This window comes from Camarhynchus parvulus, chromosome 1A (genome assembly GCF_901933205.1).
Source record: "Camarhynchus parvulus chromosome 1A, STF_HiC, whole genome shotgun sequence".
In the NCBI taxonomy this organism is placed as follows: Eukaryota; Metazoa; Chordata; class Aves; order Passeriformes; family Thraupidae; genus Camarhynchus; species Camarhynchus parvulus.
Window position 1 is genome coordinate 58,562,072 of NC_044586.1, and position 25,654 is coordinate 58,587,725.

Below are 25,654 nucleotides of genomic sequence, written 5' to 3' on the forward strand. Positions count from 1 at the left end.
GTGTTGTTTCTTGACTTTTGCAAATGCTGATGCAATGATTTTGAAAAAATACTGAATTGTCATAGAATAATTTGGGTTGGAAAGGACCTTAAAGATCATCTAGTTCTGCCCCCTGGGCATAGGCAGGGGCAACTTCCACTAGACCAGGTTGCTCAGAGCCCCATCCATTGTGGCCTTGAACACTCCAGGGATGGGGGCAGCCACAGCTTCTCTGGGCAACCTGTTCTACTCTCACCACCCCCACAATTAATTTATTTCTAATACTGAAAACTAAACTTACCTTTTTTTCATTTGAAACCATTGCCTCATGTCCCATCGCTACCTGCTTTTGAAAAAATCCCTCTCCAGCTCTGGAAGGTGCTCAGAAGTCTCCCTGGAGCCTCTTCTCCAGGCTGAACAACCCCAGTTCTCTCAGCTGTCTTCACAGGAATAGTGCTCCAGCCCTCTGATCATCTTCTTGTCCCTCCTATGGACTTGTTCCCATAGTCCCATGTGCTTCTCATGATGGGGGCCCCAGAGCTTAGCACAGTGCACCAGGTGGGATCTCATGAGACCAGAGTACAGAATTAACTTTTAGTTAAATTATATTTTGTTGTTTTACTACAACATGTAGGCTATCAGGAAAAAAACCAACTTAGATTCTCAGTTTTAATCCAAAGAGAAAAATTGAACTGTTTCTTTTACTTTATTACATTACCTCCTTGTTACTCCAAGAGAATGCTTATTCAACTCTCTCACTGTCATCAACTGACACACTTTTTCTTCAGGATTCAAATAAACACTGATTGGGCTATTAAAATTTTTTTTCAAAAAACCCATTCTATAGCTCTATGTGCAAGACATGCTATGCATGCAGCATTTTGAGTGCTACCTATCAACATTTATTAGTAAGTGAAAATATACTCAATAAATAGTATTACATTGAGAAAAGGGATAATGCAAGTTGTGACATTGATGTTTTGTTGTGCATGCTGCATTGTAAATACAGCAACACTAATGTGTCTGTCATACCTGTGATCTGTGCTCTTAACCACTGGTAAAACGTATGTTACCTTCTGGGAGTGTTTACTTGAAACCTTGGACAAGTTTTGAAAATGTTTAGAAGTGTTGTAACAGGAGAGTTCGTTTGACTTTTTCCTGTGTGGGTTAAGCTGTCTTTGATAAACTGTGGGTCATAGTGATAGGCACCAGGGTCTGTAGGCATTACTCTCTGGTATGCTTCAAGTGTAATCTTGTAAACTTCTTGATGTTTTGTTTTCCCTTCATTGAAAATACTATTCTGCAGTAAGAAGAGTGTTGGAAGATTTTTTTTTTCCTTGCCTTTCCTGCTGTGTGGCTCAGAGTATTTTCAGTTGAGAAGGGCTATGTGGAACTTATCCTAAAGACTTGTTTTAAACCATTTAATGAGAGGTAGTGTGTGTATATATATAGATGTTAAGCCTCCACGATGACTGCTTAGTATATACAGTATCTTCAAAGGAAAAAGAACACAGAGTGACTGAGAGTGCTGTAAACAGCCCTTAGTCCTTTGTTACCCCTTCATTGCAGAGACACAATTATTTGTATGTCTAGAGCCATACAAACTTGTCTAGATGAAAAATAACCTTCTTTTTCCCCAGGGGAACATACAGTTCAGTTTCTTCATGTAATTTTTTTCATGGTAATACAAACAGTTTTGTCAGCACAATGGGAGTGGGGCTGGGAATGAGGAAGCAAGAGCACAGTGTGGAGTAATTGACTACTTGGTGACGTTCCTTAAAGAAAATCTTACAAAATCTCAGTGCAAGGAACCTTCACAGCTACACTTGTCCTGTTTCTTAACACAAACATGGAAGCTCTTTAGATAAGCACATTAGAATGTCTTATATAGAATGTCTGATGAGTATTTATTTTCAGCAGTTTTTCACTTACACAAATCTTTGACATACTGTTTTCTGGAATTTTAAGTATAAGTCATAAATACATGATTTCAAATTAACCTCAGAAATTGCATTCTCTGTGTTAGGGCTGGACCCTGTGTACCTACACCATTTGCCTGTGCTCAGATCATTGGTAAACTGGAACTGTGTATTTAATAAATATCCTTTCCATTGGCAGAACTCAGTCTGACTTAAAAATTATAATTCTAAACTTTAATCCAGCACAGGGGCAATTTAGAAAATACTATTGATAAGTCTTACTTGAAAGGAGGGCAGTATCCAAGCAGGTGATTTGTTCAGAATGTAGTACTGATTTGGGAATTTGCTCTGCATGTGTCCTTGCTCCAGTGGAAATCTTATAACCTCTAAAATGTTGTAATCTCTAAAAGTTTTGCAGTGGGAACAGAGAGGAGAGTTTTTCTGATCAACCCCAATGAAAATACATTGAAAGAATACTTGAGAGTGCAAATCCACACTCTTACAGAAATTTATTGAACTTTTCCTTAGTATTTTCCCTTGATAATGCATGAATAAGACAAAGTCATTCTCGATTTAGCTTTTGCATATATTCAAGACTTTTAAGACATTGTATTTATTCTTGGTGTTCTTTGTTTTTCTCTAAATACTTTTAGTTATAGCCCAAAATTGTAAAAGTTGATTAAGGATGTATGTATATATAGTAATTCTAGAAAACCATACATTTTGTCACCTAGGGATGTATTATTTGTGTTTGTTACTGTGGGGTTTTTTGTTTTGTTTTTCTTTGAAAACATGTGCACAAAAGCCTGACTTAAAGCCCAAATGTACACTTTTCTGGCTTGAGGCTTACACTTAAATTTACGGAGTCTTACAAAAAGATAACTTTGGTTTCTCTGTTAGAATCAAATAAAGACTTCAGTCAAGCTCCCTGATATTTAGAATGAGCCTTAGTTGATACCAGACCAGTAGCTTTGGTCTTGTGATTTTAGCACTCAAACATTGCTTGAGTAGGGAAATCCCATCTGAAAAAGTTGTACATACATGTATGTGTTCCTTAGTTCTCTTATCTGTTCCTTTTCAACTGTTTGAGGCTACTTCTAGCTTTAAAGTTTTGTATAAAATGCATAAAAACTTCTCAAATCAAATTTGGAAGAGCTGTCTCATTAATCTGCTCATACAGTTTAGTAACTTGTGGAGAAAGTGTTTCTGACTGGATATGTGTGTGTGATGAGAACTGCATTTACTTCTGCACTGTTTAAAAGAAAATTTTAAGAAGTGCTGGAGGAATATTTAATGAATTGCAGAGTAGCTTATCTGGATTCCTCCTTATTGCAGATAATTTAGTTTTAGTGCTTCTTCCTCAGTACTCACAACTGACCTTGCTTATTATTTTGCAATGAGTTGCCACTGAAAGGCAGTCCCTTTGCTTTAAAAGTAATATAAATGTTAACTTTTTTCCTAGTTAGGGTGAAAAAAATGAAATTAAAGATGGGAAAGGAGAATTAAACACCTTAGTAACAGCATCTCTTCTCTTGATTTTGTCTGCATCCCGTTATTCCATTTTTTCCTGCATACCATTATTTTGTGAGCCGAATTGGTCCTTTTTGGATTTTTACTTCCTATTTTATCCAGCTGTCCCTAGCCATTTTTTGCTTTCAGGACTCCCCTTTATGTATGGGATACCTTATCTTGGAAGGAATGTGAGGCAACTCTCCAAAATTCCCCCAATTTGTTTGATGTACATGTTAAAGAGGAATTTAATCTTCTGCTGTGTAATCCAAGCTCTTACAGAATGCCTCAGTCCTTAAAGAGAAAGGCAGTGCATATTCCCTCACAGGAGCACCAGATCAATTGAACAGATTCTTGATAGTTTGGTGTTCTTGATAGCCCAGTGTTCTACTTAAAATAAAAAAAAAAAATTCAGAAGCATTATTTATAACACTTGTCTTCTTTCCTCTCTTTTCCCACCTAGTGTTCTGAAAAGCTAAAAATCAAAATTTAATTTACTTTGACAATACAGAAGCTTAAGACTAAAAGTCCCTGTCAGTAAGGTAGCAAGTTGCTATTCCTCTTCATTCCTTCATCCACTGCACTTTCTAGTTTGGGAGTGTAATCATCCAGGTGTTTGCTTTGAGAAAGCCCTCTTCTTGCATGAGGTAGTCTTGCTGGTACATTTATTGTCTTGGAAAGGGCCTTGATTCTAGAGGATGTTATGGGAGACTATTCAGTGAGAGATTTGTCCTTTAAAATCCTTGAGATTTTGTCCTTTAAAAACAAGCTTAGTTGGTATGGTTGTAAGAGATAGGGGAAATTGTTGCCCGGGGTGTTGCTGGATAATGCAGAAAAGAGTAGATCCCCTTCTGTTTAGTAGGGTTGTCAGTAAGCAGAGTATATTCAAAACAACACCAAATATCAGTGTACAGAGTACTAAACAGCATGTTTGTTTGCAGCTTCAGGAAATTGCATGCTTGCTTTGAATTAATAATTATTAAAGCAACTTCTAGCATACCTCTTTTATTTAAGATTGAATAGAGGGATTTCTCTTTCACTTTTGACACTTGTGATTCTTCTGTTAGCAGAGCTGCTGTGATTTTGTTTTTAAAACAGGTTTCTTTTTCTCTTCTTTCAGTAGCTAATGATATACATTTCTTTCACACCCTGACAGTTTATTTTATAACAATTTTAGGAGAGGATAATGTGTATAATTTAAAGATTAAATAGTTACAAATATGACATCAAAATCAAATGTTAATATTGTTATTTTGTGGACATTTTAGTAAAGCTAAAACATTGGTTGATAGGAATAAACAGGATTTAAACTGGGAAATAATTCAGAGAATAATTAATTTAATACATGTATTTGTTTTAAATATAGATCTAAGAAAGCAAAAAACTCAATAGATAAATCCACTGAAACTGATAATGGCTACGTGTCCCTTGATGGGAAGAAGCCGGGTAGAGGCAGTGAAGAAGGGGTGCAGGGCCATGAACGTCGCTGTGAGGTGATCAGGCCAGAAGAGACAGGGTGGAGCCCTTCCACAGGGAGAGATGCCCTGGGCAACCACAGTCACCACAAAGTAAGTGTGTTTGTTGCTTTTTGTGATGCCTTGGATGCATTTTTATCTGCTTTATTCTTAAAAATATTTTTAAAATGAAATTAGGCTTAGGGTCCTGGAGCCAAAAATTGTAGTGAGTTGTCTTACTTCATCATATTCCTGGCCTTTCCTTTTGTCATGTTTAATGGTATTTAAACAATTTTTGGTATTCTTTATTTCAATGCACAAATTTGTGTGCTGTCCTTTATCTGTGGGTATTTGCTGACTAGGTAAACCTTCTGTGCCTTCTCTGAGAGTCTGGACATCTTTGGTCTGTCACTGTGATAAAATGGAGCTGATTTTGGATTACTGACAGTTTGTAATTTTAAGGTCATTTTTGCCTGTGACTTGGCTTCCTTTTCTTCTTTTTTTTTTTTGTTTGTTTTGTTTTTTGTTTTGTTTTTAAATTGATCTGTGCGAAAGATAAGGAAGGCAGGATTTCCCTCCAAGTGAAAAAGGCAGGATTCTATATAGTGAGGAATAGGAATTAGAGGGAATAATAGAATTATTACAGAATTATAGGAGATGGTCATGGAAGAAAGCACAACTTTTAATTTGTCTGGGTCTTATTATTTCCTGGATATATCCTGTATTCAAAGTAACACACATTAGTGACCTCAGGATTCAACATATATCCTCTAAACCTTCATCCTTGTAAGAGATGGTAAATGTTAACTTTGTACTGAATATGTTGATAATTCAGTCTTATACTGTTATTTTTGACTGGTTGGTTGGTTTGGATTTTTTGGTTCTGCTTGTTCTCTTTTCAGATGAGGATATATTTTGTCTAAGCCTATCTTGACATGTTCAGTTTATGAAAAATCATATTTAAAATAAGAGCATCATAATCTTTCGTGAGGCTAATGTGAACTAGGCTTTCCTTTGAAAAAATATTTTTGATGCTACAATTTCTATTTCATAATTCCTGCTCTGCCAATTTTGAGTCTTGAAAATGCATTAATACCTGTTTTAACTGAGCATAGATACCAAAGTTGTAGAAAGAAATTTTGATTTCACTAGTTGAGAACAAGACTTATTAAATATGACTCTGTGTCTTACAAATACTGTATTTCTTGCCCTAGGATACTCACAGGACTGTGACAAATTTATCAGATGAAGTTTCTAGTGAGGAGGGGCCTGAGACTGGCTATTCCTTGCGCCGCAATGTAGAACGCACCTCCAGCGACTGTACCCTTCGCAACAGGAAATCTCACCATTACAAGAAGCACTACCCTCTGGAGGTAGGTTCATTTCTATTGCTTCTTGCCTGAAAATTCTGAAAACAACTTGACTTCTTATTGAGTAAGGTATATAGAAGAAGCAGCTTGCATGTGTTTGGTTGCTGGCTGGAGTTAAACTATGACATTTCCACAATTTTTTTTTTCCTGTCTTGGATTTTAGGAGTCTGTAAATTGGAAGTCATGCTAGTGAGGAGCAAAATTTTTTTCCTTTGCTTTTGTTTAATGACAATGTTTTGAAATGAAAAGATTGTAATCTAGTTTTTTTGAGCTTCATCCTATTTTTCAATTTGTTGTAAGGAGAATTAAAATATGTTTGGTAGATTTTGCATCGGGTTATGGTAACTCTGTTGCTGTCCTGTGACACCAGGTATCTCCTCTGGAAATTTGCTTTGTTACAGAAACAGTAGTAATTGGGGATATGCAAATTTTTAGCATGGTTCTGCTCCTGTTTCTCTCCATTTAGTATTTTGGATTCACTCGCTTTCTTGTAGAAAAGTCTGATTGACTCAGAATTTTCATTTCCTTGTCTTTGTTGAAACAATAATATTAAATCTTGTCATGAAATTTTACCAAAATTGTCAATGTATAAAAAATATCAAAATTTTAAGTGACTTGATGACATTACAGCTTAAAATAGGGGGTTTCACAGATTTCATGTGAGCAGAATTCTTAATTTTAAGGACTCAGACATAGAAAGAGAATGCAATATGTTATTGTGCTTTTGTTTATTTATTCGTTATTTTAAAAAAATTATGCTGTTTTGCTAATGGTATGCAACTTCACAGATATGGAACACTTTTTAAAGGCTGTATTGCTATTTTTCTCAAAGGCTGAGCAAAGAAAGCAAAGAGTAAAATCAGCCCTGACAAAAGTCCACTGATAGATGGGCTTGATAGGCAGAGCTTCATAAGAAAACTCTCTACTTGTTGTAGGAAAAGTGTATTGGAAGGGTTCAGGTACTGCTTGCTCTGATCACAACGGCAAGGCCTTGAAGTTGATTCTTTGCATAAAAAACATTAAATAAGCTATTCTTTCACTCATTTCTCACAGACTTTGGTTAGAAAGATCCAGAATGTTGATTGATGTCAGCATTTAGTGCCTTTTGCATGTGTGGTTTGTGATAATGGCACTGTTTGTTTCATGTTACAGAAAATGTCCCCTTCACTGTGTCCTTGTGCAGCCATAGTACTTCACAGGAGGAAGCAGAAAGGCACCATTACAGTTGATTTCTTTTGTTTTTCAGCTTAGATATTCTTCTCTAGTGTAGAGTGCTTCAAAGCTAGGGTAGACTTTGTAGATACCTTCAGAAGCTGGAGACAGAATGTAATCATGTTTAGCTGTGGCAGTACTGTTTTCACTTACTCCATGTTCACTGATCTGACTGATGCAATGAAAGAGGAAGCTTTTCTTTCTTGCTCCCAACTCGCCTCCCCCACACCATTACAAAGAAAATGAAACAATAGTTTTCAAATCAGTGAAAGCTTTCTTTGTATTAAAAAAAATAATTAGTGAAGTCAGTGGATATACTCTCAAATTCTGTCCTGCATTTTCTTTTATCTTCATGTTTATTTGTCTACTTAATTGTTGTTTAAACAAGATATTTTTCATGTTCTTACTTTATTAACTTTCAGCCTCAGTGGTACCCATAGTGACTGCCTTCTATAAATATCTTCTTTTTTGCTTTATAAAAAAAATTCTTCAGACTCTTTCTGCATTGATGTTATCCCTCTCTTTGTAAGAGGTGCAGAAGGAGTTCAGACCAAATTTTTTCTGAACATTTCTTTACAAAATGGTTTGCATAAAATACATTAAACATGGTTTTCAGAAATAATGAAGAACATTTCTTCACATGGTAATGGACTATGAATCACACTAAGTTAGTATGTCTGCTGAAACAGTGCTTAATATTTTTTCAGTGTAGAAAATTGCGTGTTCTCAAGAGAACTTAGTAGAAACAAACTTGGTGTTAAGAGGGAATGGAAATTGCCAGAGGATGGCAGTGAGTAGGCTGATACTGCTTTTAATACTACACCCCTGTCTTGCTGGAAATGGATTCTGTTTATTGTAGGAAGTAGTTTAAACTCTACATTGTTTTTCTGAAGAACGCAGTAGATTGTTTCATGTGTATGCATTGAGAGATTTGAATGTCCCAAACTTCAGATTTTTCTTTCCTTATCCAAGAGCTAGGTAAGACTGGAGTTTAGAAAGGCATACTTGTTTGTCAAGTGCAGTCTGTTTAAAATAATTAAATTTTTATGTCTAATTGTGCAGATTACACATAAACCTGGCATTAGCTATGTGTACCCTTGCTTTTTTCCCCCTCTATACCTGATGCATTGCTGTCTTCAAGCCCACTCGGTCTTTGAGAAGGTATGTTAGTAGTAACAATGTGACTTTAGGGGACTTTAGGGTCAATTCCTCAGAAGCTGGAGATATAGCTGGAGTCTGTGGCTTGACAATTGCTGTTAAATTCTAAATTAATGAGCTCTAAATCTGTGAAGTAGTTATTTTCTTTTAATAATGAGTATTATTAGATTCTTCCTTATGTGAACCCCTCCCTAAAAAGTAGAGGCCGTGGACTATTGCTTACTTTTTGATACAGTATCTTAAAATGTGCAACCTCTTAGACACACTTGCAATAAACACACAAACCGTTCTGATGACAAGGATAATGGATTAGGACCTAAAAATCGGGATGGACACAGATTCACTAATCTGATTTTTAAAACATCTCTGCCAGGAAATGATGTAGAACAAAACATCAGCATTAATTCCAGTGGATGTTTGGCTTTCAGGATACACCTAAATCAGGTACCAGCTGCAGTTCCCGGTGCTCCAGCTCCAGACAAGACTCTGAGAGTACAAGGCCAGAGTCAGAAACAGAAGATGTGCTGTGGGAGGACCTCCTGCACTGTGCTGAGTGCCACTCGTCCTGCACCAGCGAGACAGACGTGGAAAGCCCTCAGGTGAACCCGTGTGTGAAGAAAGAATTCAGAGATGACCCATTTCATCAGGTTGGTATCCACCAGTTCTGGTGTTTTACACTACACACAAGTTCAGTGTTACCTTTCATATGTCACAGAAAGCCTGGGAGAAAGACCTGTATCAAATAGAAGTAACAAAGTGATGTGATGGAATTAGAACAAGTAAAACTTGATTTCTGCCACTCAGTCATTAATTTTTCAAAAGAAGAGGGTATGAAGATATATCAAAATAGCCTATAGAATATTTGAGTGTTTGAATCTTAATTCTAATGTAGGGCAAGGACTGATTGATTTACATTTCCTCTGTGATTGGTGGTTCTGGCTGGTTGTTTATTTTTCTGTTTTGAGTTTTCCACCTTTTTATTTGTTTGTTTGTTTTGTTTAATTTTATGTTGTTTAGATTTTGGTGAGTTTCACCACCCTTTTGTTTTTCTCTTGTGGAATTTCTTTTATAAGCACTTATAAGACACCTTTCTGTTTGCTTATTTGGGAATGTATATATAAGAAAAGCAAACAGAAGGATAACATGTGCTTTATGTATATGCATATATATATGATATCACGGGTGTATTATACATGCCTAAATACTATTTGGTTATAATTTTTTTGCCCGAAAGTTAATAATAGCAATTTGGATTATTTCATGCAGTGTTTTCTATTTTTATTTTTAGTTCTTCCTGCTTGCATTCAATAAAACACTAGACCTTGCAGTAGTGAGTGGAATTACAGTACATATATTGACTTAAGGATTTATATTGATTTGACCACTTGAGAATTTTTCTACTTGATTGCAGATTGTAAATTTTTGAGTTTCAGCTCCTGGTGCTGATACTCCCTCTAGAGGGAGAGCTTGGAAAACTGTTGTTAAGAAAAACCTGCAACAACTATTTATGCTATTTTAACATTATAAATAATTTCTTATTCACCTGGTGGAAATGAGGGAGATAATTGAATACTCAGCAGATTACAAATATTTCAGATCAATACTTAAAAGGAAGCAATAAAATAAAAATAAAGCTTTACTTGCAATCAATGATAATTAAAATCTATAAATAATAGCATGCCCTTGCCCCTGCCAGCACCAGCACTTCCAGCAGTGTGATGCCCATAGTGCCAGGTGACTAAAGCTGAAAGCAATTTGCATCTCCTGAATGGGGGAGGAGGGACACAGGGCTGGGGAAAATCAAGAAATGGCCACAGCAATATTTGTCACCTCAACATTTTTTCCATATTCTTTAGTTCTTACTTGGCTCTGTGGTTTGAAAGAAAGGTCCCTGAGTCCTAAGTGCATTCAGAAGATTAACCTGGGATTGCTTGGCTCTAGGAGCTGCCTGTATTGATTAGACACCTACTACTCTTTGAGCCTGGCCAGATCTAGTGTGCACAGGGGGGTCTTTGGGCATAACAAGGATTTTGAAGTTCATTAGGAGCAAATAATAAAAAACTGTTACCCTGAAAAAACCTGAGAAGAGTGCTTTTCAGGATGTTACGGGCAAATAAATAAAATAAATTCATTAAATGTGTCAGAATTGAAAATTACTCATAATTAGAACTTTGTTTTCATGTTTCTCTCTTCTTTGATACATTTGAGTGAAAAAGAAGTCAATAATTCCTTAATCCCATTAAATCATCCCTATTAGAAAATGGACTATGGAGAAGGAGAGATTTCTGTTCTCACAGCTATTTCTTGGAAAAGAAGGGGAAGATTTTAAGGAATGAGGTTAACACATAATAGAAGTAAATGCTATATAGCAATATTTGTGTCAGTCTAAAGTGTTTTGGTTTGGTTTTTTTTGGGTTTTTTTGTTTGTTTGTTTGTGGTTTTTCGTTTGTGTGGTTGGTTTTTTTTTGGTTTTTTTTGTTTTGTTTTGGTTTTGGGTTTTTTTGGGAGGGGGTTTGTTAGTATATTTCTGAAAAAGGCATATTGACATGAGAATAGATTCTTAATTCTGATGGAAGATATTCTTTGTCTTTCCCAGAGTCATTTGCCTTGGATCCACAGTTTGAATCCAGGACTAGAAAAAATAAGTGCAATTGTATGGGAGGGTAATGACTGCAAGAAAGCAGATATGTCTGTGCTTGAAATCAGTGGTATGATAATGAACAGAGTGAGTATTTGTTTTACTTCATGCAAATATTGTGTTTAGAAGTGTAAGCACTACCAAGCTTGGTTTATGTGGTTGTTTTTTTTTTTTTCCATTGGTTGGGTTTTTTGGTGGTTTTTTTTTGTGTTTGTTGATTGATTTGTTGTATTTTTTTAAAATTTGTTTGTTTTGTTGTTCGTGTTATGGTTTAAGTCTGTGTTATTCACATTCTTGTTCTGTGGCTTACATCACTCTGATTTACTTGTTACTACTAAATTAAATAGCTGCCAGATCTTCAGTGTTGGGATAATAAAAGGTGTTTGCATTGTAAGGTGCTTGCTCACCTCAGCAAGCCAGCCTCAGTTTTATTGATACCTGCTGTGAATAATCAAGTTCATCTCCTTGATTTTAATGAACAAGTAGTTTATTGGGTTAGGAATATACAGATCTGGGTATATGGATGCTAAAGTTAGGATTGGAAAAGAAAGCTTTCCTCTTTAGGAAGCAAACCTTTAAGAGGATGAGTGGGATGTTCTCACTAGTCCTCTCTCCTTTTTCCTAGTACTTCTCTTGAGGAAACAGTTGGAAATGCATTTAATTGATGTGCTCTTTTCAAAATAGACAACATGAGTATTTTGTAGAGTTGCTCATGAAACCAAGCATAGCCAAAGAAAACTCTCACTAGTTCTGACAAGTTGATACTCACTCTCTCCCACTTGTTAAAAAGCAACTTATTCACAAACCTAGTTCTGATCTCTGCCTGACTCAGAGGCTTTACAGGTTTGGATGCAAGACACAGCAGAAACAAACTCAGCAAGCCATAGCCAGCAGAACAAAACTCCAGGCCTGTCTGCGCTGTAAACACTTTGATTCCACTAAAAAGGATACAACCTAAACCAAACAGAAATAGGAGCAGCATAAGGATCTAAGCAGCCCAGTCTGATTGGCCCCACTTGGCTAATTCAGCATTCAGTGAATTTTTAATGCAGGAATATGCACTGGAGTTTAACTGCAGTGTTTTATTGTTGGGTTTTTAAATTACTTGGTTCCTATGTATTAAGTGCTCTTTGAGGACTTCCTGGTTTTTAAATAATAAAATGGGATGATGATTGGTTGAAGTTTTCATACAATTTACCAGATTATAAAGTGTTCTTTGTGATAAAAGAAAAGCATTAATATTTTGTTTATTGAATTAATGACAAAATCATTCAAAAATTAAATACATTCCTTGTTTTCTTTTGTTTTTAGGTGAACAGCCATATACCAGGAATTGGCTATCAGATTTTTGGAAATGTCATATCTTTAATCTTGGGTTTAATGCCCTTTGTCTTTCGACTTTTCCAAGCTAAAGATTTAGAACAACTCGCTGCACATTCTGCCACTGAGCTCTGCATGACTGCATTTGGATCAGATGGAGATGTTCTGGTTCTCTCTATGGTTATTATAAGTTTCATGGTCCGGGTGTCTCTCGTGTGGATTTTCTTTTTTCTGCTCTGTGTAGCAGAGAGAACATATAAACAGGTATGAACAGCAAAGCAAGAGACTTCATCTAAAGCAAACCAAGGTTTAATGTTTGCATTTTTTGACTTTGTGGCTATTTTAAACTTGTTTTCTTCAGCACGCTGTGAGTCATAGATCAGTGATGACAAACACTTCAGTGGGCTTGCAGTTCAGGAGATGACTCAGTTCCAGTGGACTGAAGTCTCTGAAGCTAAAAGGTTTTTTTTGTTGGTGTTTTATTTTTTTCCTGCAGAGAATTTCTGGAGGAAGACTGGCTCAATGCATTAACCCAATGCTTAGTCCTGTCCCAGTTTGTTTCAGGTTTCCACAAGGAGAGGTAGTTTCAGGAAAAGTGCTCTATAAATTTCCAATGTGTTTCATTCAAAACCTTCAATTTAATTCATAGAATCATAGAATGGTTTGGGTTGGAAGGGACTTTAAAGATCATCCAGTTCCAATACCTCTGCCATGGGCAGGGACACCTTCCATTAGACCAGGTTGCTCAGAGCCCTATCCAGCCTTGCCTTGGACACTTCCAGGGATGGGACATTGAAAACAGTTCTGTCCATCCCTGGCCAAGGCCCTGTCTGCTCTGCTGTTAGATCAGTTCTGTAGGTGGAGATGGAGAGAGCTGCTCTCTGAAGTACTATTCCATTGCTTGTTATTGCAATTGAAACTTCAGAGAGCTACCTTACTAGCTGCAACATATAAATACTTACTGGTCTGGAAAAGAAACATTTTTATACTTTCTGTTCTCAAATTATAGTCAAAATATGTGATGTAATACAGTAGAATAGAATTAATGTGCTTCTAATAATGATTTCTCTTGAGAGGAACTTCTGTGGTATAGGTGCTCTCTAATGCAAATGATTGACAGGTGTGTGGTTTTTTCCAAATTTTAAGAGCATAGCAGATGTGCTGTCTAAAATTTGAAGAAAGGAACTCAAAGTGTAGTGAAATTTTGTTAATCATTAGAATGCGGAGACTTCTACAATGTTTTAGTGTATTTCCTCTCTTTAATAATATGCTACATTTACTTCTGGTTTATATTGGCATATTTTAATTTACACTGGTACGTTGTACATTACTTTGACATATTTAATGAAGCCTTTTCTCTTATTTTTTTAGCATCTCTGAAAATCATTTAACAGCTAAGGTAATTTTTTTTCTTCTCTGCAGAGGCTACTTTTTGCTAAACTTTTTGGTCATCTAACATCTGCCAGAAGGGCAAGAAAATCAGAGGTACCTCACTTTCGCTTAAAGAAAGTGCAGAATATAAAAATGTGGCTTTCTCTCAGGTCCTATCTAAAGGTAAAATAATTTATATTTTTGCTTTTAATAAGATTTTAATAAATTTTAAGCATCTTGTTTATGTTCTAACATAAAATATCTCCTATGCAGCTGATGGAAGGTTGGTGTTGTAGGCTATTTCCTCCTGTACACTTATTATTGGTTCATATATCCCATATATGCTTCATTTTTGTGACTCTGGGCCACCAGTGCCTGCAGGCAGACAGATTTTGAGAAAGTTAATGTGTGGTTTTCACTTTGTTTTAAAGCCTGAGTGTGTTCAGAGTTGGAGTCTTGTCTTAGTAATGCCAGCTGAAAAGCTGTGTAAGTATGTTGGGTAAAAAGTGATCACATGTAGTCTAAAACTGACAATATCTTATTTTAAGAGTCTCATCAGTTGGTGTCATTAACACAAGGAATTTATAAAGCAAGACAGTTCTTATGTATTTGTGAGTGTATGGGTGCCAGGTGAAGCTAGAAATTATGCCCAAGTATTATCTGTAAGACATTCTGATCCCTGAAATCTCCTATCACTAGATTTTACAAGCAGAAAAAGATTTGTGAAAACATGAAGGAATTATGGTGTGGAGGCTGGAAAGGGTGGAAAACAGGAGCTATAAGCAAACAAAATTTAGTGTGGTGCTGGTGGGATGAAAGGAAGATAACATCACTTGGATAATAGAATGTAGTTGGGGTGTTTTGAATTTCTGCATATGCTAGCACTGTTGTGGAATGTCTTCCTTTCTTTCCGTGGAACCACACTTGTATATTCCACTTTTTCCTGTGCCACTGAAAACATTTGTATAATAATGTGGCTAACAATAAAGTGATCAGAGGTAGGTGTGTAGGGAACTGACTCAACTGAGAAATAACCAGAGGAGAACAGTGTGGTTCTAACTAGCTGTGCTGAATCCCAGTGCTGCTTGGGTGGGGTTTCACTCACATGTGCATTTCCTCTGTTTTCAGCGTCGAGGTCCTCAGCGCTCAGTGGATGTGATAGTGTCATCTGCCTTCCTACTGACTATCTCAGTTGTGTTTATCTGTTGTGCACAGGTGAGGAAACTTTACTTGTGGAGAAGCAGCCATGACTTAAATAGTTTTTAAAACAGTTTTGAGTGGCTTTTACATGGTGATGTCTAGTAAGTTAAAAGACCCCAGTGAAAAACCAGTAAGAGCTGTTAGAGCTTTTTGGAATACAGCTCCATTTTGTATCGTCATTTCATCTACTTCAGAATATTTTTCTGTAATAGCAAAAGAAAGTTCTGTTGCAGCAAATTAGAGGGCTAGGGTATCACCAGTGGTGTGGAGTCTAATGAGAGCAAGTGGTGGATTCTGCACCTGGGACAAGGTGATTCTTGGGGTTGTCCTGTGCAGGACCAGGAGTTGGCTTGATCAGTGATCCTTGTGTATCCCTGCCAGCTCAGGATATTCTGTGATATCACTGTTATATTTTAAATCTGTGTCCTCCTTAATTTTTCATTGTGGTTTTTGGAACTTATTTTTTTCTTCATTTTGCATCAAAATACACTTCAGCAAAGAACGTTGATACTGACCTTGGTTGATGCTTTTTGTGAGAAACAGGCTTGTTGGCTATATTGGCCTGCCCTCTAGTGGAAAATCTTTTAGTAAGCAAATCTATGTTTAAAGAAGCTTTCTGTTGCTTAAGATTTGTCTTTGAACTTCTGTTTCAAAATATAGAGGATCTTATGAATGGCTTCTGGTTGTGTTTTCTTTACAGTTTCTAGCTACCTTTATGGTGTTTGCCTGCCAGCTAGCTATAAGTATCTTATTAAGAATGTAATTTATGTAAAATTTAGTACATGTGAAGATTTATTTTTTTATCCCATGTAGAGCCTTTGCAAGTCTGAACAGAAGTTAAAAATTGTCTTAGAATGTATTTTTTTATTTATCTTTTCTCAGACCTCTTATCTCTGATACAGTGTTGGTTTAAAATTATGAGTCAAATTTTATAGGCCTGAAAACCTTCCATATATTTATTACTGGGATGTGTTTTTTGAAGTTGTGGAGATATGTTACTACTTTCTTGTATCGTAATGTAATTATTATTTCAAATTAAATTTTGATTTCTTTTCTCTTTTTTTTTTCAGCTACTTCACATGCATGAGATTTTCCTTGGTTGTCACTACAACTGGGAACTCGTAATTTGGTGCATTTCTCTAACTGTTTTTCTCTTAAGATTTGTTACTCTTGGATCTGAAACAAGTAAAAAGTACAGCAATACCTCAATATTACTTACTGAGCAGGTGAGAATTTGTATAGACCTATATTTTTATACCTAAACAACTCATTCATCTGGTGGGTCTCAGGCTTTGTAGATTTATTAAAATAGTTTGGATTAGGGAGTTAATTATGGGGAAGTGAAGCAACTTTGCAACCCAGAGTTCAATTTCTGAGATAAATGTTTGACTTTATCCCAACTTCTGTTTAAGTGAGTGGGCTTAAAGGTACCATCTCCTTTGCTATAATTTGACATCTAACAGAACAGAAACATAAAAAATAGTTTTTAAATATGAAAAAAATCCTGGAATCTCAGTGTTGGATGGGTGAGTAAAAGGTCTGAAGACAAACTTAACCCTCTAGGAAGTGAGTTGCTGTTTCCAGTCCAATAGCTTAGGACTGCTAGGTTGCATGGGTTACATGTAGCCTCTTCTAGACTCCTTGGAAATATCTCTTTTTAGTCATTTTTCAAGCTTGTCTTTGGATCTATGTGTGTTTCTTCTCAGGAATGTTCTGGTTGGTATTTGTACTTCAAACTTCCCTCTCTGCTCTGCCTGGCACTGCTGATAGTTTTCCAAGCTAAGTATGTTCAGTTAGTGTTAGGTTGGAAAGAAATCTCTTTCTTCTGAAGTTTCACACTGGTACAAAACAGCCCTTTCAGGGCAAGGTAAATAGGCAGTTCCAGAAACCTTCACAGGTTTCCTACAGAAAATATGTTAAAGTAGGAGAACAAAATCTTCCACACTGTGTGTCCGAAAGTCAGGATGTGAGGCCTGTGACAGATGATATAAACGACTCATTCTGCCTTTACTAAAGATAAGGTTGGACACTGAGAAGCCTGACTGCCCCTCTGCCTTGTCCTGAACGAGATATTTTCCACCAGTCTGAAAACTCTTGAGTTCCTGAGCCTAGAGAGTTTTCCATTTTCTGTTGATCCTTGGAGCTGAATGTCCTAGTGAAGTTTGTCTGCTGTTTCTGGAATGAAAATGGAGGGAAGTGTTTGGGATAAGGATTGCAAAAAAATACAAATAGCAAGGGGAGAGAGATTGTCAAGCCTTTATTTTGCTTTCATGGGTTTCTATACTATGGTCTTCCTGGGAGTCAATGTTTGAACATTTTAATCTAGCATGGATATTGAAAGAAACACTTTCTGTATGTCCTCAGAACTTAAAGAAATGTTATGTCATCAGACACCTTTGCATTGAGTGCAGTTTATCCTGTTACAAGTATTTTTCCTCAAAAATACCTGAGAGCTTTCTGAAATGAAAAACAAAATAGAATTAACAATCGTTTCTCAGAAAACGAAAAGGATACACTTCACCCTGGGTAGGACTCATTTTAGACTGGTTTAATTGCTTAAGCTGAGTACTACAGCATATTTACAGTGGTCTTGAGACAGACTCATGGAAGTCTTACATTTTGGCTTTTCAAAGAAGGTCAAGCCCTTTGAAATATTGACTGATACTCACTTTATTTAAAAAAGCACATCTGTTCCAGTGTCCTGGATAATGGCACACTGCAGTTATTAGGCTTACTGAGAAGATAACAAAGCTGAAAACAAACAAACAGGGAAGTACAACAACAATAACAAAAAAGGGCAAATGAGTCTCCACTCTCTGATGCAATTTAAATACTCCACAGATAAGATGAAATTGAAAATTCTACTTTTGCCAGCAAAGTTCCAGGCACTTCTTTGTGCTTTATATTCAGCCTATGAATTTGATGATTAGGAGTCATGATGGGAAGCTAAAAGGGATGTTTTTGATTTTATGCTGTTTGGTTGTAATTTTTCAGGTCCTTCTGAAAGTGTTTTTAATTGGTCTTGTAAATCTGTGAGCAAAATAGAATGTATGGTCAGACCTTAGCTGTCATTGTGCCAGTTTTGACTCTCAAAGTAGGCGTGATAGATGGCTGTGCAGACACACTCCTCCTGATGCCAAGTTTGTTATTGAAATGAAGGAAATCATAATAGCTCTTAAAAGAGATCTTTGAATCTTCCTAGGGTTTTCAGGCTAATTAGAGCCCTTATTTTTTGTTTAGTCCTGCTTATAACTCTTGCATTGTTGAAATCAATAGTTTTATCTTTAAAAATTGGAATCTCTTTGGCTCTGAAAGCATAATTTTAATGTATATGCAATAATAATAGTTCAGAAGCTTAATATACCTTGGAATATATTAGGCATAGATTTTTTTTTAACCTGTGTAATAAACTTACAGTGGTCTTTTTAGGGAGATCTGATAATCAATTACTTGTGGTAGATGTCTATGACCCTTATTTCAATAACCACCATACAATGAGGTAGTGAAATATATCATAGCATAATCAGGTGAGTGTCATCTGAAGGACTGCTTCAGCATGTTTCTAAATTGTTCATTTTTTATTTTGCGGGTTGTCATCCTAAAATTTAGTGGCTTTTCAAGACATTTTTTGCTTTGATTTGGTTTTGTTATGCAATAGAAAAGAAAAAAACCTAGCCTTTGTTTGATCTAGGATATCAAAGATAGGTTGTTTGAGAATAAAAGCTGATGTTTCAAAATTGCTAAAAGGACAAAAGAGAGCTAGTTTGAACTCTTAACTTTCTCAGAAATAATGACCTAAAAAAGTCTACTTCACAGAAGCATTGAAATGTTCAATATACTGTTCTCCTACAGCAATGAAGAGTTTAATAATTTTTCAAATATTTCAAGGCTCTGGAAAGATTGATTTTTCTGCTCTCAAGGTGCTTGTGAAATACTAAATTACACTAGAATCTTTTAAAAGAAATTACCCTTTAGCAGAGTTATGGTTTAGCATTCCATTCTGTTCAATAGCTTTTCAGGATGTTAAGTCTTGTCAGGTCTGCCCACTAGTATAAAAACTTTCTGGGGATGAATTGTCAAACCTCAGGCAACCCTTGAATGAGGGAAAAAATTATGCAAACCCTACCTATGTTGGTTTTTTGTGCCTAATTTATAGATCAGACTAAGTTTTAAACTTGGTGCTATAATAATGTCAAATGTAATTAATATGTTATATCATAAATTAGCATTGTATTTTCCCATGGTGCTGAGCCAGTGCTTGTTCTTGGATATTAATAAAGAAACAAAAAGCTTGCTTGCTTGCAGAAATTCATTGCAGTTTTGTCATATGGCTGCTGAGCAATCACATTGTTGAAATATTAAATAGTTCAAAATTAATTCCTTTAAATTCTGAGTAGGTGGTGATTCTTGTGTTTTTGTTTTAAATCAGATAAACTTGTACTTGAAAATGGAGAAGAAGCCTAATAAGAAGGAGGAACTGACACTAGTGAACAATGTTTTAAAACTTGCTACTAAGTTATTGAAGGTAAGAATTAAAATGGTATTCCCATATTGTAAAAATGAAGTAGAATAGATTGGTTAAAGAGTCACTTGTGTGACTTCTGCAGGCAGTAGGATGTGCTTTGGTTTAAATTTGCCCTGTACCTCTTCACAGGGATGCTGCTTGTTCATACACTGCAGTCTATTATGTTGCCATCATTCTGGATTGCAAAGTATTATTACATCCAGGGAGTTTTATTCTTTATCTATGTATTAGCAGTGTGAGAGAAGGTGCTTCAGGGTGGTCAGGATGATGAATGCTTGGGAAATAAATGATTAAATTTTATTGTCTGTCTGAGTGTCAATGCAGTGATGATTTGAGACCTTGTGACCTCACTCTACCACACACTGAATTTGGGTCCCTTAGGCTGTTGATTCCCATGTGCCAGGGAGCAGCCCATAAAATGCAGTTAGAACTCTGTTTAATTTAGCCAGTCAGTAGCTGACAGCAGAGTATTTCTTCTAGTTAGATGAGTAATTCCTCCCACCAGCACACCTTGAGCAAGGTGCGTGTTGGTCCCCTCCTCTCTAAAAAGATACGGAGCGTGTTCCCTGAGAGGACTGATGGAGTCAGCAAGGACTCCGAGCTGACAAAGCAACTGCTTGAGAGCTGTGCTGCAGCAATAAGGAGAGCCTGACTAAATCAGTGACTATCTCCTGGTGTAAGAATAAGGGACTGCAAGGCTTACAGGACCTGGTTGTGGAACAAATGGAAGGAAGTCTTCTAAGTGCATCAGGTGGTTCAGGTACACAGTGGATACAGAAGGGTTATCTGGATTCAAGGAGGGACTGGACAAGAACAGACAAGCCCAACAGGTTTAGGATGAGCTCTCATGAGCTGAAGTGTTTGTGTGCTGTGAGAATGTGGGTAGGGTGGATGCTGATCAAGGCTTGGTCTAAATGGCTTCCATTTTTTCCATTTTCTTCTCAGTGTTTCAAAAAAAAAAAGCTTTCCTGTTTTCCTCTTGCCAAAAGTCACAGCCTTTTCCAATGGGGAACTTAGCTTTTGTGGCACAAATCCCAGACCCAGGCCATCATTTAGTTACTGTGAGAAGATACCAAAAAGTGAGATTTTCAAGCCACCTACTAGGAGCTTTAAATAAATTCTTGGTAGTTAGTGATTCATGCAATACTTCATGTCCAGTAGCTAAATGGGCTTTGGGTTTTTTTAATTTGATTTTGGGTGGTTTTGGTCTTTAAACTTTTATAAAGACTAGATTCTGTTGAATATTCTTACTGTTTTCTTACTCAAAAATTTGGTAAGATGAATCCAGAATCTAAAACCTTTTTCCTTACAGAATTTCTCTGCTGTCCCTCTCAGAATCATGTCTTTTGTATCTTTTGTATTGGGAGCAGAGTTTTATACAACATTACATCCAAATGAAAAGGTTGTTCATTGTTATTTCACATTTTTGAAAGAAGAATCATACCTTTGAAATTCTTCATGTTTAAGAAAGGGTTTATAAGGGCATTTTCAGGGCCCAGGATGTAATGCAGGAGAAGGATGAAGATAAATTTAAAGCTAGAAAATATAAATGACCAAAGCAGTGATAGCTGGTGGACTTTATATAATCCACTCTTATATTTTAAAACTCCTTTTTATTTCCTTTATTTGACATATTTCTAGCCCAGAAAAGTTTGGGTGACTATATTCACACACCAAGAATTGAAAATCAGTGAAATAGCGTCTTTGTTCAAGTTTTGTTACAGATTAATTTGGGCTGAAGTTTTGTTCTTTTCAATATAAAAAAAGTGTTGGCAGTCTAATGATGGTTAGGACTTTTTTCCTTTATCATCCTTTTCTGGTTATATCAATCAGTTGTTAGTTTCAAAATTAATGAAAAAAGAAGAAAATTGCAATAGGAAAGATATTTTTGTTAATTTTTATAGTTGTGAGGTGGTCTTCTGTCATTGTGAAAAATCTTTCTTTTCTTATTTTTTGTGGTTCTGCTGCCTGTCAGTTCTTTTAACACTGAAGGTGATTTCTGAAAAACTGTAAGGAATTTGGAGATGGTGTCACCTAGCTCTTTATTTTCTTGGCTTCATGAGCAGGTTGGTAGGTACTGTACATGCGTAGCCTCCAGTTTTTTGAAGAGTTATTCAGACAACAGCAATAAACAGCCAGTTACTGTGATATTTTCCTGCACATTGTGTTTGATATGCAGAATAATAGGAGAATGTTTTGCTCCACTGGGACTTGAAGACTTCCTAAAGTAATATAGCTCAATACATATGTGAACAAAACCCCCTTTGTGTCGTTTTTGGTTTTTAATGATGCTGTTGTTTTGCCTTTTTAGGAACTGGACAGTCCCTTTAGGTTATATGGGCTTACAATGAATCCCCTGCTTTATAACATCACCCAGGTTGTCATCCTGTCAGCTGTTTCTGGTGTCATCAGTGACTTGCTTGGATTTAATTTAAAGGTAAATACTTGAGAAGCATCCCTTTTTTCACCATAGGTGGAACACATATTGAAGCATAGTTAATTCTTAACCAGCCTAACTAGAAGATTTGTTGTTTGAAAACTGTTACTAAATTATTAAATTAAATTTATATCAGAAGAATAATGGTGTACTTGTCAGAGCAGCCCTTAAAACTTTTTTTTTTCATTTTGTGGCTTTGTATTTTCATTTAGCACACTCAATTACAAGAATTCTTAGATGGAAATACGGAGACATTTGTACACATAAATACAAGGCCTTCCTTAACTTTTCTTCATATCCCAGATTTGATTTCTCTCTTTATTCCTCACTGTTGACTCTGCAGCTCTTTAGGGGAGGCAGGCAGAGCAGGCTGTCCTTGTCTTGCACTGCAGTGAAGCATTGCAGTAGGAATGGTGTTGCTGTGACCAGTCATACAGTGTTGGTTTGTCATTGCTCTAGGGCTGTCCCCTAAGATCCTTCTCTCAGGCCCATCCTGAACTGCAAACTCAGGAAACTATTTCAAGATTCAGGTTCTGAGGCACAAGCTTGTCGTTGCCACAAAGCCCTTTATTGGCCATTAAGTTTGCTTACATCTGCTGTAAGCAACTTTTTCTTGTTAGAAATAAATGGATGTAAAATGTATTCTGTGTGTCATTCGAAGATGTAGCAAATGCAGTAAGAAAAAACATGGTGGTACTGCAGTTCTGGTAAACAGAAATAATTTGAGAAATAAGTTGATGTCCTGCTCTAATTTTTCCAGCTCTGGAAGATCAAATCTTGACAGTATAGAAAGAAGATGAAATAACACAGTGTTACAGAAAAGGTCATTGATGGACAAAACTGCCTCACAGCAGCCACTGAACCTGTATTTCAGAAACTACAACCTCTTCAAGGAAGTAATTCGGAAAACGGAAGTGTTTACATCTGTCTTGTGCAATCTTTGTATTTATTTCATCTTCTCACTGGTTTATGTTTGTTTTAGTTGACATTTATGTTTTATTTTCAAATTACTTGCTTTGTTCTGGAAAGGGTCAAGTTTAGGAAGGGTCAAAAACTGTGTGTCTGAGAGTTTGAAATCCTGGAAAACGATCACACTAAATTGCTCTATCTGTTGTTAAAGCTAAGCCAATGCTGAACATTTTTAGTTACCAGTAACACTATGTGGAAGTCATTTGATTTTTGATAGTGTGGTAAAATTGCTTAGAGTATTTCATTTGCACCAGTCATTTATGAGGACAGTGTCAATAGATGTTTGGTTGCAATAGAAAAGTGAGATGTACTCAAAAAATAAAGTACTGACAATACGGTATGACAGGTAGCAAAAATGTTTTCTATTACTATTAGAAACAATTTCTAATATTTTGAGTAATTCCAGGATCTAAACTCAGGCTGCAGTTTAAATATCCTGGGATATTAAAAAGGTATTATATAAGAAGTCAACAAGTGTTCTTTGATAACACATTTATTAGAGCAATAATTGTAAATGGTTACCATGCTGTATGATATTTTGATAAAAATTAAATATTGTATTTATTTGAAATACTGGGCTGTTCTGTGCAGCTCTGACTGTGCATGTGCACTTTTTATTGTTACTTTTAATGAGAAACTTTATACATATAAATGTATATTAATTGGGATATATTATGGTGAACTATGGAGCAGTACGTATTATATGTTGAAGTTGAATATTTAAACAAGCAAATTATTTACTGGTGAAAGGAATGCTTTGAATGACTGAGCAAAAGATAGATAGGTAGATGCTCTCCTCTTGTACACTATAGTATATGCCATTCATACCACATGGAAGTTTAAGAACAATTGAACACAAAGAACAAGTTGCTGTGGTGAGCAGCAGAGCTGCAAAGCCTGGTGTTCGGCAGGTTTGTGTCTTGAAATAACTGCCATTCCTCCCCAGCAGGTGTCATTGCCACATGCTTTCTGCTGGGCTTTCTAACACCTCTCCCTCTGCCTCCCACAAGGACCAGTCATATTGACTCGTGGTTCTTCGGTGGGACAAAAATAATGTGTCCTTCCCTGTGAAATTAAGTAACTTGTAACAAACTTTCCTTCTACAAGGAAATTATTCTGGGAGGATTAATACCACGAGGCACAAGTATCCTTATGTTTTCTGTTTCTAAAATACTGGCTTCATACTGAAAAATTACAAGTAATTGTTGACAAGAGTTTGGATATTGCCCTATGTTTGCTAATGTTCAGAATCTTGAAAGATTTGAAGTATTGAGTCTTAAACTTATGTGGTATAAAAATATTTTTATATATAAAGCAACACAAACAAGCATTTTGTATTTTATTTGCCTCTGTACTAATGTTTAATAATGACCAAAGTGCATTCTGGTTTTTGGAAGAATGTATTACTGGAGCTTTAAGAACATACTATATTTAGTTTCTCATGTGAAAACTTCAGCTGCCTCTGATCTGTTTCTTCTTTCTCTGTTGTTTGACGTTGGGATTGTTTTTAAAAATTAAGTACATTTTATACACAGTTTTTTCCAAATTGTGGTACAGACCTACACAGAACTTAATTTTGCACAAAATATATTTAAAAAAAAAAAAGAACAGCAGGAGTTCTATGGGTGATAAAAGATAAGGCTGATGCTTTTTATAGCCTGTCATTATGAACACCAAGAAGAAAACCATTCTTTAGTCTAGAGTGGAATTAAATTATTTTTAGATATGTGAAATAGTGACTATATGGCTTACATTACTTTAAAAAAAAAAAGGATGTGAGAAAACAGCAATTTGGGTTGAAGGTGAAATTAGTTGAACCATGTATACCTCAGCAACTAGCACTGTGCGGTTTGTTGCACTAACAAATGGCGGCTTGGGGAAAGTAAAACGTTTGTGAAATGAAATTAAAAATAATAAAAACCTTTATTTGCTACCCTTAGGTATATTCATTATGTTAAAAATGAGAGAGGTTTATTCTCCATCCCTCAATGTGGAAAGTCCAGTATATGAATAGAGGCAAGTAGAAATATGGCAGATCTTGCGTTGTTAACTGTTATTTTTTGCCACGTGTTTTGTAACTGAAAGTGTGATCAGGCTTGGAATAAAGCTTTCTATGGCTGATGGTAAAAAAGAAAGAAAAGTGCAGTGAGCTATGTCTTTAGTAATGTCCAGCATATTTCTATGTCTGCCTGTTTTGATTTAAATCCATATATTCCATTTAAATTAAAGCACATTTGGGAAAGAAACATGCACACAGAATGCAAATGATATAGAATATCACCTAGAACAACCCAAGTTGAAGTACAGGTGAAATGCAAAAAGATACTTTAATAATTTGATTCGTTTTCCATGTTATCTTCTTGTAATGGGGCATTTAAAACCCTTTGGGTAGCTACCAAATTTAGTAGCTTCAAAAAACTTCTTTGGATTACAAGCTTATTTCATTCCAGGTAATGCTTAAGGATATTACCGGTTTGCATTTCAAAAGTCCATCTTTGGCACCCAGCAGCAAATGGTAGAGAGAATTATCTTTTTTACAGGTGGTGGTAGTGGGCTGCTGCTGTTGTCTTTACTGGGTTCTTCAAACCCCAAG

At 36.0% G+C, this 25,654-nt stretch overlaps 1 protein-coding gene across 3 annotated transcripts in view; it reads left to right on the forward strand.

Annotated features, from left to right (window-relative positions):
* Positions 1-25,182, forward strand: part of PHTF2 (putative homeodomain transcription factor 2) — a 62,827-nt gene extending 37,645 nt beyond the window's left edge. For all 3 annotated transcript variants that reach the window (XM_030960048.1, XM_030960049.1, XM_030960050.1), the window contains 11 exons: positions 4,774-4,975; positions 6,076-6,234; positions 9,030-9,248; positions 11,198-11,326; positions 12,551-12,823; positions 13,982-14,113; positions 15,059-15,145; positions 16,201-16,356; positions 19,560-19,655; positions 21,967-22,092; positions 22,853-25,182. In XM_030960048.1, coding sequence (XP_030815908.1) covers positions 4,774-4,975; positions 6,076-6,234; positions 9,030-9,248; positions 11,198-11,326; positions 12,551-12,823; positions 13,982-14,113; positions 15,059-15,145; positions 16,201-16,356; positions 19,560-19,655; positions 21,967-22,092; positions 22,853-22,873 — 1,600 coding nt within the window. In that variant the 3' untranslated portion in view covers positions 22,874-25,182. The remainder of the gene's footprint in view (positions 1-4,773; positions 4,976-6,075; positions 6,235-9,029; positions 9,249-11,197; positions 11,327-12,550; positions 12,824-13,981; positions 14,114-15,058; positions 15,146-16,200; positions 16,357-19,559; positions 19,656-21,966; positions 22,093-22,852) is intronic.
* The last annotated feature ends 472 nt before the right edge of the window (positions 25,183-25,654 follow it).